The sequence below is a fragment of the Crocodylus siamensis genome, chromosome 1 (genome assembly GCF_052110815.1).
Source record: "Crocodylus siamensis isolate JL-2025a chromosome 1, ASM5211081v1, whole genome shotgun sequence".
Classification (NCBI taxonomy): domain Eukaryota; kingdom Metazoa; phylum Chordata; order Crocodylia; family Crocodylidae; genus Crocodylus; species Crocodylus siamensis.
The window spans coordinates 406625805-406647856 of record NC_143395.1 but is presented as its reverse complement, the minus strand read 5'-3'; the positions used below and the strand labels follow the sequence as shown (position 1 = coordinate 406647856).

The 22052-nt window shown below is 43.9% G+C and overlaps 1 protein-coding gene across 5 annotated transcripts in view; it reads right to left on the bottom strand.

Moving 5' to 3' along the window:
* PICALM (phosphatidylinositol binding clathrin assembly protein) overlaps window positions 1–20573 on the bottom strand; it is a 90518-nt gene extending 69945 nt beyond the window's left edge. For all 5 annotated transcript variants that reach the window (XM_090030624.1, XM_090030620.1, XM_090030622.1 and 2 more), the window contains exon 1: window positions 20343–20573. In XM_090030624.1, coding sequence (XP_089886750.1) covers window positions 20343–20472 — 130 coding nt within the window. In that variant the 5' untranslated portion in view covers window positions 20473–20573. The remainder of the gene's footprint in view (window positions 1–20342) is intronic.
* Window positions 20574–22052: the final 1479 nt, after the last annotated feature.

Sequence of the window (22052 nt, the reverse complement as noted above, 5' to 3'; positions counted from 1 at the left end):
GACAACGTCCAGCCAGCAAATGAGGGTAAGTTTCCCCTCAGTGTCCTTGTCGAGGGAGCAGGTGGCCCTGAGTCAGAGGTAAGGTGATCTCAAAACTTAAAAGGGTAGGAGTATCAGCTATATGCCCCAAGTACAGCAATTCTCAGGCAAACTGATTGTTTCTTTTAGGGTGCGTCAGTCTGAGTACGGTGATTCTCAGGCTCCTTGTTATCTGTGTCTGTCTATGTGTCAGCCATAGGCCTGTCTTCTCCCAGTTCCTCAGTCTGGTGACACAGGCAACCATAGAGCATTGTCCATCCAACCCTTTTGGGCCAGAAGAGCTGTGTGGCGCAATTTGTCTCTATTCACGCACAGAGGAACCCATCTCTAATCTTATCTTTTCTCTTTGGTAAGTCCCCTTTCCTGTTTGGGGCACTGGTCAGGTCTGTGGGTCGACCCTAGTATTCTGGTTTAAAAGGCAAAGGGGTACCCTGCCAAGGGAGACAGCATGGGACAGATGGGATCCATCCCTGTCCCACCAGGAAGTCCCCTTGGAATTATCCTTTCTGGTTGGGCTAAAATCCTGGGAACTGGTCAGGTTAAAAAGCTTAAATTAATCCAACTATCCACAACTGTCTGGCCTGGATACACTTATGAGGATCCAAGCTGACAGTGGCCTAGTCTTGGTTCTTTTGACCGAGAAACCCTATGGTACCTCAGAGGATCTCTGGAAGATCCTCAACCCCATCAGATGAATTACTAGTGTGTCTGAGCCAATACTGCAAGCGAAATAAAAAAAAAAAAAAAAGAGTCCCTTGGACTCCTCTAAAGATGGGGCCCAACACCTGGCTCCACTCTAGGCTAGTCCTAAAAACCCCTCTGAAACTCTGCCACCTCCATATGCTCCAACTGCCCCTAGGTCAGAGAAAAAAAAAAAAGAGTGGCATCCAGCAGGACCAGCACCACTCCCGGCACCAGTCACACCCCTGACCCCTGCATCCACCACTTCAAGTGAACGTTCCTCCAACAATGAAACAGGAAGTTCTTCCCCTGTGGTCAACACACACGTGAAGTCAAACAAAGAAACGTCAGTACCCTATTGCCACTCAGGAAGGAATCCAACATCCCTATACATGTTCCATTCAATCCTCAAGACTCTGTCCTGTGGCAAATTAACACCCCCAAGTTTAGAGACAACCCAGAGTCAGTGACAGACAGAATAGAAACCATAATTAACACCCACAACCCTACATGGACAGATATGAATCAGCTTCTAGATGCTCTTCTCAGCAAGGAAGAAAAAGCAGAAATTATAAACCAAGGAAATCAATGGGTGTTAGAAGACCAGGGACAGAATAGAACTAAATTAGCCAGTCCAAGATCCTGGGTGGGATGTGAATGAAAAAGGACACTAATAACCTGTTGCGCTTGCAACAAGCCCGACAATCCCTTTTTAGAAGGACTAAAAAGAGCAGGGAGAAAAAAAAAAAAGAGCAGACTGGGCTAAAGTCCAGACTATTAAACAAGGACCAAATGAACACTGAGTGATTACTGTCAAAGACTCCCAAGTACTATAAATAAACACAGTGGTGATTTCGACCCCAGCAGCCTTGCCAATCAGATGATAGTAAATCCTGCATTTGTTAGTCAAGCAATGATGATATAAAAAAAATAGATATCTATCACTAAGCACCACCCTGATTGGACCACCAAAACACTTCCCCAGCTAGTCAACCTGGCTACTTATGTCTTTGACCAATGCCCTGAGGTCTAAAAACAAGAAAAAAAATTAAAGCTGAAACAAAAGGAAGCTAATGTGTTAGCAGCTGCCCTCACTCAGCACTTCTAAGCACACCCCCGGCAAGGCTACAGCTGAAGCCGAGGGAGAGGGCAAGAACAAGACAGACCCTGTACTCAGACTCCCCAACAATTCAACCAACCAACTAGGGGACCTCAATTAGATGGATACCTGCAATTGTTGCAAATGAAGACACTGAAAACGAGAGATTGCCCAGTCCACCCATGAGGGACCCTGCACCACTTAACATTTCCCACACACCTGCCCCACCCGAAATTGACCACTACCAACAATACCTGGAACAGTTGCCTGAACCTGAGGATTGACTTAAGAGGAGGCTCTTCCTCAAGATGAACCTTAGAGATTTTAATGACACTTCACACAGATTAAAATGTCCATCCTCTGAACCATATATTAACCTAGAAGTCCAAGATCAGATATACAAATGTTTAAATTGATACCGGCACAGATCTTTCTTCACTGGGTATCTCCCCAAGTCAGGCCAAATTAAAAGCAACTAAAACTGAACAGGTACAGCATTCCCACAAGTCACCATTGGACCCTTAACAACAACTGAGCATGCCTTCTTACTCTCAAGTGGATCACCTGTTAACTTAGAGATATTTGCTCTGCAAGCGCCACACCACCTTGCTGTGTAGCCCAAATGGAATCCAAATTACTGTCCCCAGCACTAACCTCTTGGCCTTTCAGGCCATGCTTAATGAGTCTGGGTGCCCTTACCTCCCCAAAGATCTCCAAACTTTGCCCAAATCACTGTGGGGATGGACCCCCCACAGTAGGGCTCCTCAAATCTGCTACCCCACTCAGTTTCCAAACAGAGCCAGGTCAACCCCCGTCAGTACCCCAGTATCCCCCGTCCAAAAAAGGCAGATGAACGACAACCACATCATGATTGCTGCAAATTAGTTGAGTATATGGAAAACCCCCAGAGTGACTTTAAAGATCAACCCTTGCATAACCCAGACTATCTTTACCAATGAATCATCAGTCAAAGGCACAAGACATGCAGGGTATGCGGTAACCACAGTGCAATGGGTTTGGGAAGACAAGCCTCTTGCACCAAGTAACAGTGCCCAAGCTGCAGAACTTATTGCCTTGCATACCTGAGGTCAGTAAAAATGGTCGCTGAACAGTCTGTGGTAAGCTCACATGCTCTCTGCATTTGGTATTTGTCATGCAACCAGCCAACTGTGAAAGCAATGAGGATTTCTCACCTCAAATGGTCACTCAATTACTAATGCCACAGAAGTCAATCTTCTGAACCCTACCCTGTCACCCAAAGAAAAATCGCAGTTGTCCACTGGTCATTCCAAAGACAGTACCGAGACTGCTGCCGGAAACTGTATGGCTGATGCAGCCGCAAAGGCAGCAGCCGTTCAACCCATTTCTGACAACTCTAACTCTCACTTCTTATGCATCACATTATCCAGTCCAACCTCCTTATACCAGCACCTTCAACTGACAGAAGCCCAGGACTAGAAGACCAAATATGAAAGCATTGAAGGGACAGATGGCATCTGGCGAGTACCTGACAGGCATCCCATCGCCCCCAGCGCTGTTATTCGCACATTTGCCCAAGGAGCCCGTCATCTACTCTGGTAAAAAAAAATATCTAGCCCACAGTGTTCTCCGTGACTAGTCTGCGCCTGGCATTTATGTGGAAGCCACCAGAATTGTCAACTCCTGCCCCGCATGCCAAGCATTTAATCACAAGACAAAAAAAAAAAAAAAAAAAAAAATTCACAAAGTAGCCATGGGCCTACCATTTCAAAGACTCCAGGTCAATTATATAGACTTACCAAAAGCCTTCCACTATAAACACTGTCTAGTGGTAATCAACCAGCTCACCGGATGGCCAGAGGCTTTCCCTACTTCGCAAGCAGATGCCTCAATTGTAGTCAAAGCCCTCCTTAGAGACATTGTACCAAGATTCAGACTTCCTAAAGTTACTGAATCAAATCAAGGCTCACACTTTACTGAAAAGATATTGCAAGAAGTGTATAAAGCCTTAGGAATTCAAACAGTTTCATACCCCTTACCATGCACAATCCTTGGGTCAAGTAGAAAGGTTAAACCTATCCCTGAAAACTTTAAGAAAGATCTGTGTCAAAACCAAATTAAAATGGCCTGAAGCCTTGCCTATTGTGTTATTTGCTCTTAGAACTAAGCCACGCAAACCCCTAAATCTGTCACTCTATGAGTTATTGTTTAGTCATCCCCCAACCGTTGTACAAAGACTGGCAAAGTCCACATGTAAGCCTGTTTGAAGGAGATAAAAAGTTAACTAATGCTGTAATGACAAGACATAATTCTCTCAGTTCTCTTCACAGGTCCGCAGCATTGGTACAACCAGTACCCCTTGACACCAACCTCCATCTGTACCAACCCAACGATTGGGTGTAGATCAAAAAGCATCAATGACAGAACTGTTTAGCACTGCAGTGAGAAGGACCCTTTCAAGTCCTGCTGATGACTCACACTCTGGTCAAAGTCGCCGAGAAGGAATCCTGAATCCACCATAGCCACTTAAACCCGGAGAAAAGCCAACAATCGCCAGCACCACCAGAGAAGCAAGCTGTTCCAGCTTAAGACTTAACATGCTATGTGTCCTTTACAGCCTTTATAAGAGCCCGTTAGATGCCTCCTAAGCTACAGATAGTACTTTCTTTACACAATATAACGAGTATAGCAAGTATGTTTGCATCTTGTAAACAGCTTTTTTTTTTTTTTTATGTACGCGATAATACATGTACAATGCAGATCAAGTATGTCACATACACTCAAGAATGACAAACCTTGATGTCAGCCACTGAGCTAGAGCTCAAGGCTGAAAGGGGGGAAATTGTAAGAGAAAACGGCAATACAATCATAAAAAGCAGATGACCCTTGAAAAAGCAAAATGATCTCTCCCCCCCCCCCAAGATTAAAGATCGCCTCTTACCTGACAGTAAGCGACATGTACTTCTCACTGACAGTAATGTGTAACCGCAAAACCAGTCTAAACTAGCCCAAGCTTGCTCTGTACCATGTTTTGTAATTTTTGTAAGGGCAAGAGGAAAAACTTAGATGCCATGCAACAATGTAGCAATGCAATGCTTAATGTATAAATACCAAGCTGTAAACTCAGTTCAGGGGGAACTGTCTTTGTGAGACTGGGTGGCCCCCTCTGCAGAGAAATAAATCTTGCCAACACTCCCTCATTCTCTGCCTAACTGATCACAGCTAGGAACGAGCCCAGTGCTCCTCGGTGTATGAGTGCACCCTTCAGTGTATGGGTGCTACACAGTAGCTGATCAAAATTTTCCCAACACTATCCAGGTGAATGTATAGTTTCTATCACACTTTGGGGAGGGGAATTCACAGGGACTGTTTACCCCCATCAGTGGGTAAAGTTTCTGCATGTTAGAAAATGCAGTCACTTACATTCTCTTAAATTTAGCAGAGGTAGCATATTTTAAGATATGCAAGCACTAAAAAAAGTTTATCACTGAAGTAGGAGTAGACTGCTTTCCCTAGAAACCCCTCAAACCCCAAAGGTTAAGCCATTCTAATCTTCAGAATTTAAGCTCCCATAAAAACAAAACCCACATAAAACATCCCCCTCAAAATAAAAAAAAGTTGATAAAAAATAAAAAAACCACACCCCCAACAACCATGCACAACATCTCTAGCCATTCTGGCTATAGAGCTAACTTCCTAAACATTAACAGATGGTAAAAAAATCAAAGTGTCATCTTGAGCATGCCTTTTTTGCAGCTACTACATTTCTACCAAACAAAGTGAAATTAATGACAGGATAATTTTTATTAGTGGTATTTGAATCCTGTAGGTATTTGTAGACCATCAGGAATTATTCCAGCTTCATCCTGCAGAGGAAAAAACTAGACACCATGGTGTTCTTCGTAAGAGGCTAGAAGACGAGCAAAAAAGAAACTAGCTCTTCTCTTCCAGTTCAAGATTGCCAGTAGACCTTAGGAGGTCTATATTAGCCCATACAAAAACTCCAGGCTGCCACGGCTGAATTGTTACTGGCTAAGCAGTTGCAAGCCAGCTCAGACATCTCTAAACCCAGCAGCACATATGCTCTACTAGTGCTAGAGGAAGCTAGTTAGACAGAAGTTAAAAGGGGCCCCTAAGAAGGTAAATAATATGCAAACAGCATGGGAACTGTTTAAGAACACCATCTTGGAAGCAGAGCAAATGTATACCATAAATCAGAAAGAATGGAAAGGAGGACAAAAAGAAAAGAGAGAGTCAGCACGGTTTAATGGCAGTTGCAGGAAAAAAGTGTCTTTCTGCTTTTTGAAAAGTAGAACTCAAACCCTAATGAGGAAAAAAAAAAAAAAAGCATAAACTGGCAAATCAAATGTAAAACTGGAATAAGGCAAATGAAGAAAGAATTTGAGGAGAAGCTTGCTAAAACACACAAGGTAACAAACTTTACAGACATTAGAAGCCAAAGTCCTGCCAGGGTAGTCAGTTGGACCTTTGGATGATCAGTATAAAGACAGACAGCTACTAAAGGATGACAGAACCACTGTTGAAAAAACTAAATGCATTCTTTGCATCCGTTTTCATTGTGGAAGATGTTACGGAGATTCCCTCACTAGATCTACTTCTCTCTAGGGACAACTCAGAAAAGCTGACCCAAATTGAGGTTTCAATAGATGAGGCTGTAGACAAGAGACCAACGAAATGGCAGCAAATCATCAGGACCTGATGGGATCCACCCTAGCATACCGAAAGAGCTCAGATCATAAACTGCCAAGCTCTTATCACTAAAGACAGCATTGGTAGGAGAGAACTGGGAGTCACACTGGCAACCCTTCATATTTTAAAAAAGGCTTTAGAGGGGATGCAGGGAACTACAGGCCAGTAAGCCCAACTTCTGTTCCTGGAAAACTGGTAGGAACAATTATAAAAATAAAGAAAGAATTGGTTTGCACCCAAATGAATATAATTTACTGGGGAAGAATCAGCATGTCTGTCAAAAGGAAAAAAAAGTGTGCCTCATCAACCTACTAGAGCTCTATGAGGGAATCAATAAGCAAGTGGATCAGGGCGAGCCAGTTGGCACAGTATATTTAGACTTCCAAAAAGCCTTTGGCAAGGTTCACCAGAGGCTCTTAAAGGTTATGTACTCACAGTATTATAAGGAACATCCACTTGTAGATTAGAAGCTGGCTTAAAAAGACAAAACAGAGCGAGTTTAAAATGGTCAGCTTTCAGGATGGAAAGTAGTAAACAATGAGGTCCTCCAGGGATCTGTGTTGGGACCCATGCTGCTTAACATTCGTAAGTGATCTGGAAAGGGGGTGAGCAGCAAAGTAGCCAGATTTGTGGATAAGTTATGCCAAGTGGTAAAGACCAAGGCAGACTGTGAAGAACTACAGAAGGATCTGGCACGACTGGAGTGAATGGGTTACTAAAGTAGCAAATGAAGTTCAATGTATTTAAATATAAAAATGATGAACACCGACAAAAATATCCCAAGCTATACCTACACTATAATGGGCTCTATATTAGGTCTTACCATACAGTAAAGAGATCTGGGAATTACTGTGGACAGTTTGCCAAAACAACCACCAGCCCAGTGCTCAGCAGCCATCCAAAAGGACGGATGGACAAGAAGCTTTGGGGATTATTAAGAAGTCAGGTCAGAAGGGACAGTCATCTGCATATAAGAGGTGGTAGAATTTGTATTTCTGGAGAAGATTACCCAGATATGAAGTAGAGAGAGAGAGAGGCCTTTGACACCATCTCCCACCCCATCCTCATTAAAAAACTAGGCAACTGTGGCATTGATGCCTACACAGTCAGATGCATTGCACATTGGCTCAAGGGTCATACTCAGAGGGTGGTGGCGGTGGGGGGAAGTGGGCAGCGGAGTCCCCCAGGGCTCGGTCCTTGGGCCTGCGCTGTTCAATCTCTTCATCAGCTATTTGGATGACAGGGTAAAAAGCAACCTGTTTAAATTCGCTGATGATACCAAAATTTGGGGTGAGGTGAGCATGCTAGTAGGGAGGGAAAGACTACAGCAAGACCTGGATAGGTTGCAGGGGTGGGCTAACAAAAACAAGATGCATTTCAATACTGCTAAGTGCAGGGTGCTGCACTTGGGCTGTAGTAACCAGCAGCACACTTATAAGATGAGAAACTCCCTTCTTGAGAACACGGAGGCAGAAAGGGATCTTGGAGTCGTTACTGACTCCAAGATGAACATGGGCTGACAATGCGAGGTCACAGTTGGCAGGGTCAACCAGACTTTGTTGTGCATCCACGGGTACATCTCAAGTAGGGCCAAGGAGGTGATCCTCCCCTTCTAGGCAACACTGGTCAGGCCACAGCTGGATACTGCGTCCAGTTCTGTGCACCCCACTCCAGGAGGGATGTGGACAATACTGAGAGGGTCCAGAGGAGGGCCACCCGCATGATCCGGGGACAACAGGGCAAACCCTACAATGAGAGGCTGCAGGATCTGAACCTGTTCAGCCTTCGCAAGAGAAGGTTGAGGAGGGACCTAGTAACCATCTATAAACTCACTAGGTGGGGACCAGAAGGGTTTGGGAGAGACCTTGTTTCCCCCAGTGCCCCCTGGCATAACAAGGAATAACAGCCACAAGTTGTTGGAGAGGAGGTTTAGATTAGACATCCTCAAGAACTACTTCACAGTTGGGGCAGCTAGGATCTGGAACCAACTTTCAAGGGAAGTGGTGCTGGCTCCTATCCTGGAGGTCTTTAAGAAGAGGCTTGATGCCTACCTGGCTGGAGTCATTTGAAACAAGTTTTTTCTCCTGCCTGGGGGGGAGGGGGGGTGAGGGGTGTCAGATTTGAAGATCTACAAGGTCCCTTCCCCTTCCTATACACTTAGGTTGCATATCTTCTGGATTTCCAGCTATTAGAGCAGTGACATTTTTTGAGTAGTCTTCCAAGCAAAAGAGCTAGAAACTACTTCTTTGAGATTTGAACTGCATAAGCTTATAGAAAGGATCATATTATAAAAAAAAAGAGACAGAGTTTAATCACAGAATCGTAGAAGTAGGGTCGGAAGGGACCTTGTTTTTCACTTTTAGGGTGAAAAAACAGTGTAAGATCAACCTGTTGTTTTTCACCCTAAAAAGCCCTTGCCCTTAATGTTCATCTAAAAGTCTTCTTATAAATAGACAATAACCCCTCAGTCACTAAACAAGACAAACTCCTTTAATCTTCTTGCATTGCCTTGAACACCTGAAGAGCTCTTCTTTGAACTTGTTCCAATTTAAGTTCAAACTCATTTTTAATGCTGATCAGAACTATATATCCACCCAGTATTCCAAATGGATTAATTCGGACAATGGTATTAGCACCTCCATTTCAACTACAAGTAATAACGCCCTTTATTTGAAGCAAATGGTACCAAGTTACCTGAAGGTGTGTCAGTAGTTCATCCTGAACAAGTTTCCCTTCATTTCCCACAACAGCATTCTGGATCTGGGTATAGACTCACCCAGCTAGCCTTTGCTCCAGTCTCACTTAGGCACTGTGCAAGTTTCTGCACACAAACAAGAAGTAAAGCAGCCAGATGCCATTATCCATTCTCATGTGATAACATGCCTTAACATCAACAGATATGAACAAGCATCATAGAAGGAATTCCAAAAGGTAAAAAAATTATTAAAGATTTTCCCTCTACTAATACATACATACACTTCTGAGCCACCATGCATTCATAAAGACTCATAGTGCAAGCTCATGACTCACTGGCAGAACGTGAACAGCCAGTCTTCTGAAATTAAATATAGAAAAAGTAAAGAGACACTTGCCTAAATTAACCCTCACTTCCTACTTCATTTTAGTCTAATAGTCCCCCATGGGAAAATTGAGCTCCTTACATAAACAAAGCTCATCATGGTTGAGGCTGTAGAAATGCTATCATGTTTACATAGTGATATATGAAAACCCATTTTAAATTTTTTTTTTTTAAGCTTCAGTGTTTTTTTGGAACTTATGTTGATGCTACTGTCCAGACTAGAGAGTTTTAACCCTCAGTTTAACTGCTGTGAAAGACTGATAGCAGTTCATGGAGCTTGGGTAGTGAAAAGAAGCTAGCCTGTTTCATACCTTGGCTCTCCCTACACTAAGTGTGTATAGTGCCTCTCAACTTCAGATCACAAAGCAGTTTACCAAGGAAAGGAAACATGATGCTAGACTGCTGAGGTTGCACATACTGCAGGGAAAAATTTAAATCTGAACCAAATTTTCTTTGGCATTATAAAGCTCCCCTATAAATATGTAATCAATGGGGACAAGAAAGTTTCACAGGGCTTTACAAAACAAACTTTTTGCAGTCTGAACTGAGTTGACAGGATCCCATTAAACTTGAAACTGGATCAATAATAACTAAGTACAAGTAACAAGAGTTGTCAACAGACCTCATTACCCTTTCCCCCTTATGCTAGGGCCAAGCAAACATCTAGTGAAGAGAGATCTCATGGCTGTGAGACTACAAAAACCCCAAAACAGGACAAGTGTGGAAGTACCTTCACTATTTTAGCTTCAAGCCAAAGCCTTACCCACAAGTTTATCCATCCTCTTACTAGGTTTGAAGAAAAATTGCTTTAACTATATAAAAGTTCCTTCTTTGCAAGATTTATAACAATTTATCTGCTTCAAGAGAGAAGCTATTAATTGATTTAAATATTAGTAAGTGGCATTATTTCACCATAGCTTTCCTTGATATGCTATTTGCAACATCCTGAATGTCAGATCTACATGGAAAATACAAAGGAGTCTGGGGGAGGAGACTTATTCCCATACCGCCAACTCTCAGCAGTAGTATAGTGGTCATAAAGCTTTCCTACATCAATGTATTTGATTGAGTCATTGTCAGAACAGATGCAAAATTTAAAAAGATTTCATTTTTTGCTAAGCTTTCTATGGCACCAGAGATATTGCAGGGGCATTTTGTTCATCAGTACCTACTTCCTTAAAACAAAATAAGAGTATAAAAGCCAGACAGCAGCAATTAAGTGGAGGCAATTACACATTTCAAACCCTTGTTTACAGAGAGGGAAGGAGAATTCCACACAAGATGGGTACCAACAGCTAAAAGCAAGAACAGTGGAAGAAGCAAATACCCCTAATTAGTTATAGAAGTAATTCTCTATTTCTTTTTTTTATTATTATGAAGATTCAAGACACCACTCAAGGTAAGAGGGAAAATTAGATCAATTCTTCTGTTGAAAAGAATTCAGAAAGACCATGGTATGCAAGAACATTTTTGACTCCATGGATTCCTGTTCATTATGTCTCATGAATAATGTTTGCACACCTAACAGTGCTAACATTGTGTGGCACCCTTGAAAGGATAAAGACCCCTAGGATGTCATGGCCACCCTGACTGAAAGTCACCAATTTAGGGGGATACATGGATGCTGAATGCTGTATAAACACAAGTCTAAAAGAGGTCTTCATAGCTAGTATCAAGTCCAAGAGTTTGCTTTTGGACACCCTAAAAATGATTCTGTAGAGTTAAATACCAGGATACCCATGACTGAAAAGGAGGCATATCTAATACAAGCAGCAAAGGTCATTTAACAGAGTATAATATAATACAGAACAGCTTATGGAAGGAACACAGTACACATCTGAAGCTGCATTTGGCATTTAGAAAGGAAAAAAGAGAGAGTTAGCCAGATTAGAGTTCACCTACCTATTTTAGGGAAAGATGAAGTGGCACAGATTGTCACTGGAGATTAAGAATTTTTTCCCCTCCCCAAATTTAGAGATACCAGTGTAAGAGTTGAGACAGGACTTCAAAAAAACCCATAGCTAGTCATTAATAGTGTGTCTATTGCCTACGATTACCCAAAAAGTTAAAGGAGACTAAACCTGAGCATACACTCTTCAATAGGAAAAAGAAAACAAACCCTTCAACAATCACAAAAGAGCACTGCAATGAATGAAATTTAATACAGCTGCTTGAAAGTGCACACAGAACCAGTAAAACAACAAGAATGCAAACCAAAAGTGCTACATTTGTCTTTGGCCATCATTTCCTTCACAGTAATTTGTGAACTTCAGCTGAATGTTCATTGCCCAGGTATTCCTTTCTGATCCAATAAAAGAAAAATCCTTGGCATCCAGAGACTTCTAAATATCTTTCTGTCATAATAGTCTTAAATTGTGACTTCTGTTAAGGACAGAACTGTTGAGTTGGCAGAAACAGGAAGGATAAAGCATGTATAAGACTGCTTATGGAAATATTAGGTCATTGCTTAAACAAAACATTGTTAAGCAAGCAACAACAGAAGAGGAGCTTAGTAAAGCATTGACAACAATTAGTACTAAAGAACAGACTTGACTACAAAATGTTTAATCACATCAAACAGTAATTATGGTACAAAGGTGAGAGGACTATATCTGTCCTTGAATCACCAAGACCCTTAAGATTTTGGAAATGTTCATACACACATTTATAATAAACCAAATAAAAGCTTCTACAAACAAATTAAAAAAAAAGCTTTAACCATACTACACCTGGATAGGCTTAGTTGAAATGTAGTGATAGGCTTAGTTGAAATGTAGTGTTCAACAATAAATTGCAATGTCAGAAACTGAAGATATAAAAAGGCAGGCTTTTAAAAACAGTATTAAACATTTAAACAGTATTTTTACTACCTTTATACAACTCAGAACTTTCCCAGCACTTTACTAATCTTGCTTACTAATACATCTTACATTATCTCAGAACTGTTATTAAAAAGAAAGATGCACAAGATTTAAAAAAAAAAAAAAAGTAATTCAATGTGGGAGAAACTAACCTTTTTGTAATATTATGCAACACAGTTGCTACCTTGCACACCAAGCATACAAATCTCTAAACAAGCCAAGAGGAAATTAAACCTAAACTTATCAAGCAAGTTAATAAATGGCTCTCAAAAGAAATATAAAAACAGAATACAAAGATTGAAACATACTCCTCACTCAGGTCATATTCTAGGCTGCAAAGATCTTTACTAGAACAGTATAAGATAACATGAGATTATTAGAGCTCAGTAAAAGGCTGAATGTTGCAGCCCAATGTTAAATGATAGGTGGAAAAAAAACAAAAACCAAAACCAAAAAAACCCACAGATGGTGAGAGAATGCAAGTCTGAATATGCTCATTATACTGAATCCAGGTGTTCTACATATAGTAAAAGCAAAGAAACTCTAAAGAAACAGCTGAAGCTGACAACTGCTGGAGGCTAAGCAAAAGACAACAGCTGCAGAACTAAATTACTATTCTTTCTGTAAACGTATGGTTTCCCCCCCCACCCCTCAATATGGTGATTCAGAGAGGAATATCACAGCCCGTGTTTCCTGACGAGACAAGGGGTGATGCTTCTGATGTACTCAATGAAAAAGTGAGAAGTGCAAGACAAAAAGAGGAGAGATACTAAAAAGACTCATGGAAGAATCCAGAGAGAAAGATGAACAGCCTGAAAGGAAATGTCAATAATGCAATTATCCTGATATTCAGGATAATCAAGAATTGCCAGAGGTTACCTCCAGAAGTCCTTCAGTGAACACAAGCAAGGAAGACCAGACAGTACATCTGGTCATCTTGCCAAGAAGCCTGGAAATATGAAAGGCATTTCAATATTTCTGAAGTGATCCGTTCCTTAGCAGTTTTTGAGCAAAGCAGCTACTCTTTTGCCACTTCAAAATTTAGAATCAAAATGGTTGGCTTTAAATACTACTGTTGCATAGATGAGGACCTGGGTTGACTCCAATTTCCTCTACAAGACCAAGAACAGCACCCAACACAGGCATGGGAAAACTGGGCAGCCCTCTGGGGTCCAGACAGAAAGGGGGCTGAATATGGGGCAGGGGAAGAGGGTATCATCATCATTTCTGGCATAAAGGGGTCTGATACTAAAAAAGTTCACCCAGAGCCACCAGGAGTCTAGGTATGGTGCCAGCTGAAAGGCTGCTAGTGTCTGTGGCTTAGTTCTCCATCTTCAGAAATGCAACAATACTTACTTCTCCTTTATCTTGTCAATTTAAAACACAAGCCACCCAGGAATGAACCATCTTACTGAATGTTTTTGCCCCACACCTAGAAGCGTACAACTACAACCTAGACCCAAGTAGAGTCCACAGGTGAAGGTAGATGGATAGTCCATAGGTGTAGGTAGTAGTTATTGATTTCTTTTAGTAAAACCAAGATGCACAGGGCTGGAAGTTATAATAGACTGCTACATCTACCAACTCTGTTGAGTTTTACTGGTTTCACAGAAAAGCTTCTCACAAAGACCTACACATTGCAACTAAAAGAGAGAAAAATAGTAAGTTAAGCAATTTATTCTCTTTTTTAAAAGAACATTGCTGTGCAAAGTAAGCCAATGAAGTTCTACTCTGGCATGGCTACAGAGAGATTTCCTGTTAAGTCTGGATAATTACAGCCTTGCAACTTCCTTTCAAGCTATCCATCCACATTCTCCTGTAAGAAGCAACAGTCCATTATCCATAAGCCAACAGTTACTATACCAGGCTTCTTCAAAGACCCAACCCTAAATGTGTTTTACATAGTTTCATAGTTTCATAGTAGCTAGAGTCGGAAGGGACCTAGGTAGATCATCTAGTCCGACCCCCTGCCTTAGCAGGAAAGAGCACCGGGGTCAGATGACCCCGGCAAGGTGCTCATCTAACTTCCTTTTAAAAATCCCCAGGCTCGGAGCCTGCACCACTTCCCCTGGAAGCTGGTTCCAGGCCCTAGCCACCCTGACTGTGAAGTAGCGCCTCCTAATATCTAATCTAAACTTACCCTCCGCCAGTTTGTGACCGTTATTCCTGGTCACTCCTGGCAGCGCACGGGGGAACAGGGACTCCCCCAATACCTGCTGATCCCCCCTGACCAGTTTGTAGCAGGCCACAAGGTCCCCCCTTAGCCTTCTCTTGTGGAGGCTAAACAGGTTCAGGTCCCGTAGCCTATCCTCATAAGGCCTGCCCTGCTGACCCCTGATCATACGAGTGGCCCTCCTCTGAACTCTTTCCATATTGTCCACGTCCCTCTTGAAGTGTGGCGCCCAGAACTGGACGCAGTACTCCAGCTGCGGCCTGACCAGTGCCGCATAGAGGGGGAGGATCACCTCCCTGGACCTGCTCGAGATGCATCTGTGGATGCATGATAGGGTACGATTGGCCTTCTTGACTGCCTCCCCACACTGCCGGCCCATGTTCATCATGGAGTCAATGACGACTCCAAGATCCTTTTCCGTCTCCGTGCTGGCAAGAGGAGAGTTCCCCAACCTGTAAGTGTGGTGCCGGTTCTTCCTCCCCATGTGCAACACCTTGCACTTATCAGTGTTAAACCCCATCCTATTCTCATCCGCCCACCGTTGCAACCTGTCAAGGTCAGCTTGTAGCCTATTGCACCCTTCTAGTGCACCCACATCCCCCCACATCTTAGTGTCATCAGCAAACTTGAACAGGGTGCTTTCTACCCCCTCATCCAAGTCACTGATGAAGATGTTGAACAGTGCAGGCCCGAGGACCGAGCCCTGCGGAACCCCACTGCCCACATCCTTCCAGGTCGAGAAGAACCCATCCACTACCACCCTCTGGGTGCGGCCCTCCAACCAGTTGGCGACCCATTTGACCGTGTGGGCATCGACACCACAGTCTCTCAGCTTTTTGATGAGGACAGGGTGAGAGACAGTGTCGAAAGCCTTCCGGAAGTCCAAAAAGACTACATCCACAGCAACCCCTGCGTCTAATGATTTGGTGACCTGATCGTAAAAGGCCACCAGGTTGGTCTGACAAGACCTGCCACTGATAAACCCATGTTGGTTGCCCCTGAGCATGCATTCCCCCGCAAGGCCCTCCTGGATGTGTGCCAGGATAATTTTTTCAAAGAGCTTACCCGGGATTGAGGTCAGACTAACTGGCCTGTAATTTCCCGGGTCCTCTTTTTTTCCCTTTTTGAAGATAGGGACCACATTGGCCCTCTTCCAGTCCTCCGGCACCTCGCCAGAGCACCACGAGTGCTCATAGAGCCGTGCCAGGGGTCCCGCAATGACCTCAGCCAGTTCCTGTAGAACCCTAGGGTGAAGATCGTCCGGACCAGCGGACTTGAACACGTCCAGCTTCTCCAGAAGTACCCTAACTAACTCCTCGCTAACCCTTGGCCCAGGCGTGTCTCTCTCGGGGCCCGAGGGGGGCCCAGCAGGGAGGTGGCTGAACTGGTCCCTACTTAGGAAGACAGAGGCAAAGAAATCGTTAAATATGTTAGCTTTGTCATCTGGCGTGATGACTAAGTTGCCCATCGTGTCCTGCAGGGGCCCCACATTACCCGGGACCCTCTTTTTACCCCCTATGTATTTGAAGAAGGACTTCTTATTGTCCTTAATCCGGGAAGCTAGTCCTATCTCCAACTCTGCCTTGGCCCTCCTGACTGCCCCCCTACATCCTCGGGCGACTATAACATAGTCCTTCTTGGCGATGACCCCATCTCTCCATTGGGTATATGCCTCCCTTTTAGCAAGGAGACATTCCCGGATGCTCTTAGTGAGCCATGGGGGTTTATGTGCCCTCCTGCTCCCTTTGACCCTTGTTGGGATTACCTCCCTTTGGGCATGGAGGATCGTCTCCTTAAGGAGCAACCACTCACCTTCGACATCTGATTCCCTTCCCCTCTGGGTCCTCAGCGCTTCCCCAACTATCCTCCTTAGCTTGTTGAAGTCAGCCCTCCTAAAGTCTAGGGCTGTTGCCTTGCTGCAGCCCTTTGCCACCTTACGCTGGATGGTGAATTCCAGCAAGCGATGATCACTGTCTCCCAGGTGGCCCATCACCCGCAGCCCCCTCACCAGGTCATCACCCGTGGCCAGCACTAGGTCCAACAAGGCGTCTCCCCTGGTGGGGCTGTGCACCTCCTGGGTTAGATGGAGGTCCTGCAGTCTGGCTAAGAACCGACGTGAGCGATCAGACTTGGCTGACTGCTCCTCCCAGCAGATGTCTGGGAAGTTTAGGTCCCCCATGATGACCACATCCTTAGCCCTCACTGCCTCTGTAAGCTGACCTAAGAATTCCAGGTCGAGCTTTTAACTAGAATTGGAAAATACACTCTTGATTCTTCTCAGACCTGGCAAGAGGGAAGATTTTAAACTTGGAAGAGTTTTCAGCAAGCTCTACTTGGCATTATCTGTTTTATCTCTCATTTTTGAGAATGACCCATCAGTGTCCTGCACCACTGTAAACTACTTCTTCACCCAGAATTATCTAAAGATGACTCCAAGTTTTGGCAGAAGATTTTTCAACACCAATTACATTCAAACAGAACTTCAAACATTTACCGTTCTCAGAACAAAGAGTACCGATTACAGAAAACAAAGCATTAAACAAAAAGGAAGAGGTCACCCCCCGCCAGACATTTGCAGGTCACATTTGCATAAATCAATGCAGAAAAGCAAGGATTTTTTTCCTACAGATGAGAACTTAGAACTAGCAAAAAAGCTCAGTGAAACCAGGTTCTGTGTTAAAGGAATATTAAGAACTGTAGTTTGAGAGGTTGAAAAGTGTTAAGCACCTAAGCCTAGTTTCAATGTCAGCATCTAGAATCAGTAAATACAATGGAAAAAAAACAACCCCAGTAACAGATGAAAAATTCCAGTGAAGAGGAAGAGCAGGCCACTTCAGCAAGATAGCAAAAAAGGCAGCTTGGCTAGAACAAAGTCCATGTCCAAGCTAGAAACTTTGCTCTTTCACTCCCTCTCCTCATCCAAGCAACCAAGTGACTAAGAGCTTCGTAATAGGCAAGGCAGCACACTGTTTTGCAGGAGACTAGGGTTTTCTTCTTACAGGCCAGGAAGTACTTCCTGCATTTGATGATTACATGGCTAATGGGTGGCTGAGGAAGATGAGTTGTAAGGGGGAAAGAGATGCAAACAAAGAAAGTGAATTATCAGTTCTGAGGCTCCATAATACCATAACTTGTGAAGAGAGCAGTGGCAAAAGACAGGAGAGGCTATCCATCCAGGAACTCTTTTTGGAGGCTGATAATTTATGGAAGTAAGGTGATGCTATGCAGTGGTAAATAAATACTGAGAACACAACCATTCAAGATCTACAGACAGAACAGCCATTTCATTTTTGGGCCTGCCCATTCTGAAACTTACAGGTTATGGAATCCATACAATCACCATCAAAATTTATTCTAGATTTCTATAATCTCCCATTTTAGAAGGGAACTGGGAATCTTAGCACAGGACTGCAGGAAAGCTTAAGTAGATGTAGTGCACCTGCCTCCACCAAGCTTGTGTCAGGACTACCGTGACACACAGGCCACATACAAATTCCTCATCACCTGATGGTTGGAAGGCATAGCCTGAGTGTAGGAGAACTGAGAAGGTAATTTTGTACAGGGAACAAAGGTGTAAAGACTTCACTCAGACAGACCTAAAAAGCTATGCAACCATAAAGGGACAGAAAAAAAAAAGAAAAGAAAAAAGAACACACTTCCCCAACTTAAAACTTTGTGCCACCTTCCTGATGTTATCATAAGAACACTTCTACTAGAGCTGCTCTTGCACATAGGCTTGCTGAAGACCAGATTAAAAAAAGTGATATAGCTACAGTCTAAAAGTAAGCTAGTAACAATAAGTTTGACATAGACAAAAAACAAGTTAATCTGCTCCAAAGAAGAAAAAAAAAATCCACAAAACAGAAGCAGAAGCTGAACAATTCACAGGCCAAATGAGGCAGCAGAAATCCAACACTTGCAACAGTGAAGAGGCTTCAGTACAGTGGGAGCATAAAGAAAAGAAGCTCTTTCATCCTTCTAGCTGCTTGAGGCAAGCTTGTGTTCGGAAGTTCAAAATATATCAAACATCTAGGCAATGTTCTGTATGAAGGATGATGCTCTTATACCCCTGAACACAACGCTTGTGCAAACTCCCAAGTCACACAGCATCTGATGAAGAAGGCAACACCCTACAAAAATCTTATGCCTCTCTCAACTACTTAGTCTCCAACATGCCAGTGTCCTGCTTTCTGCCCATCACACTAACACAGCTAACTACCTCTCCCCTTTAACAGCAACTGTTTATAGTGCACAAGTGTCCCTGGACATCCCAGGTTATGTCCACCATCCTCTCTTACATTAGTCCCTGAAGGGTGGCAGTCTGGTTACTTCAGCATACCCTGTAGAAAGCATACTGGAGGGCAAGGCAATTCAAGTGTTGCATAGATTTTAGCTGGGCTAGTCTGAGTTTGCTCCTCATGTTCCCTTTCATTTTGCAAATGGCAGTAGGCCCTGTGGAAGATGCTCTGTCCCCAGCCTTCTAGTTATTTAATTCAGGAACACCGCAATTTCGTAAGTAGGGCAGTACAATATGGCACATCCTGTATATGGGTCGAGGTTACTCACAATTAAGTGTTTAATGGATGACGTCAGGTTGGGTGGGAAAAGATTCAGGGATTGCAACAAAGGATAACATGGGATGCCATTTTTTTTTTGGTTTTTATGATTTTATTTCCCCCCCACCCACAGCCTTAGCAAGGGGGACCCATACAGGAAGAAAAAGGAAGGACTTTGTAGGAGATTCCCCATATGGGCCTCGGGTCTCCCCATGGAGCAGCTGACACCTTCCTCAGCTACTCAGAAATCAAAACATCTTAAGTGCTCTTCTTGTACATTCCCCTTCCTCCAATTCAAAAGCCATTAGATATAAACCTTCCTGAGAGATGCCTTGCTATACAACTTGAGTCTCCCAGGAACCCCCTTCCCTGCCTTCTGCCATGCTGCTGGTCTCACAACTTGTTGCAAGCATGCTCTGGAGAATGACCCAGGACTCTTCCCCACCCCCACTGGGGGGGGGGGGGGAAGCTCGGCTCTGTGCCTATCATACAACACACAGCACAAGGAAGGCAGGCCCAGTTGACAGGATTTCTTGTCTCAAAAATCAACCAAGCAACAGGTGGGTACACCAGCTTGGCCCCAGCCTCCCCAGATCCATAAGGACAGCCTGATACTGCCCTCACATGAAATAAAAAACAGACAGAAGGGGGGAGGGGGGTCCCAGTACCTCAAGTACCCTTGGCTGAGCCACAACCCAGGGGCAGGAAACAATTAAGTGAAGTAGCAGCCGGCCAGCAAGACTCGAGGTGGCTACCTCCCCATCCTCTCCCTACCAAAGGAAAGTCATGTCACACGCTTGTCTCCTCAGAGCGGCTGCACAAGCAGAGAAGAGTCGTGTCACACGCTTGTCTCCCCCACAACCCTCCCCACACATTAAGCCATGTCACACACGCTCCCCTCATCAGAGGGGCTGCATATGCAGAGAAATGCAGTCGATTTCATCTGTATTATATTTACATTTTTTTTAGGCTACAAAGCAACCTCAGCAGATCATCGATGCCAACTGCCCGCCCTGAGCAGGGAAGCATGATCCCGACCAGAGGCTTGTGTCTAGTCTCTTCTTAAAGCCCCCCCCCCCCGACTATACAGGGCAAGAGGGCGAAAGACATCAGGCAAGCCTCCCCCCACCTCCCCGAGCCGGGAGGGACGGGGCCCGAGACTCACAGTCCAGGTGCTTCTTCTTGGGCCCCATGACCTCGTGGGTTGTGGCCTTGCAGACGGTCTTGGAGACGGCCGAGCCGGTCACGCTGTGCTGCGCCGCCGTGATGCGGTCCGTCAGGCTCTGCCCGGACATGGTGCGAGCGGGACGGGACAGGTCGGGCCGCGCCGCCGCCGCCGCAGCACTGAGACCGCGGGAAAATGGCGGCGGTGGCTCACCCTCGGGCCTTTCCGGGCCGCGCGCGTCACGTGACCCCGCCCGGCCCCGCCCCCCTCGCGTGACGGCTCGGCTCCTCCCTCCCCCCCACCGCTCAGGGAGAATGACGTAAGGGGTTCACGCGGGGCTTCCCTCTGGCGCTGTGGGGGAGGGGTTGCCCCTTGCACTGCAACCTGAGTCGGGGAAGTTGCGGAAGGGCGTGCACGTGTGTGTGTATCTGTAGCACTAGTGGGCCGAAGTCAGGTGGAAATCTGCTCCGCCTCGCCGTTGACTCCAGGTGCAAATCTGCATCGCCTCGCCTCTGACTACGTCTCCGGTCTGGGCTCTGCCTTAGAGACAGGTGGTAATGGGGAATTACCTGTTTTTTCTTTGATTAGGAAAAAAAAACCTCCAATTCACAATTTTCGGATAAAAAAAAAAAGAACCCCAAATCCACTTTTTTTTGTGAGCAAAATGAAATACCGTTAAATCTCTCTAATCTAGCTATCTAATCTATGTAATCTGATCTACGCAGTCTAATATATCAATCTAATCTATTAATCAATTAATCTAATCTATGAATCCAATCTATTAATCTATCTAATCTATTTATCAATCTATCTAACCTATTTAATCTAATCTATCAATCTATTATTCTAGTCAATTAATCTAAACTAAACCATTAATTTTACCTAATCTATTAATCTAATATAATCTATATAATCTGATGTAGTAATCTAATCTATCTATCTAATCTATTTATCTAGTTAGATAGATTGGTCGATCTGTCTAAATTAGATAGATTCGTCTGTTTTATCTATTTTATCTATTTTATCTACCTAGCTAATCTATAGATAGATGGATAGATTAATGGTGTTTCATTTTAATCACGGAAACATGGATTTGCAGTTACTTTTTTAAATCTGCAAGTTGGAGGGTTTTGTTTTTAATCAGAGAAATCTATGGAGATATTTTTACTCAGAACCTTTTGTGGGTGGTTTCTGGATGAATTAAAATTAAAAAAAGCAGATCCCAGTGATTCCCAAACACCTGGTAGAGTCCTGGTGATTTCAGCCACCCCCAGTCTAGAAATCCTCAATGCACTGAGGTCCTGAGAGAGCTGTGATGTTCCCCTTTCGTCCGGTTTTCTACAAGAAACACTGGGATTCACATGAAGCAACTTGATCCTTCATTGACTTAATTTTTATTATTTATATTAAAAAGCTTAAAAACCCTGAAGCAAAACCCTTGTATTCTATCACTGTAATGCCTCCCTTCCCCTTTTTTTTGCTTTTCTCCTGCTCTCTTCGCCTTCCTGCCCCCCCTCTGATTTACTTTTTGTCTCTCTAATTTTTATCTGTGTACATTTTCACTGACATCCTGCCACACTTAGATTTTCTTGGCGACTCAGAGCACCAGAGACTCCCCATGCCTGAAGAAGGGTGACTGCACCCAAAAGCTTGCCAAGAACTTTTTTCCAACTACTCAGCTGGTCAATAAAAGATATCACATCTAACTAA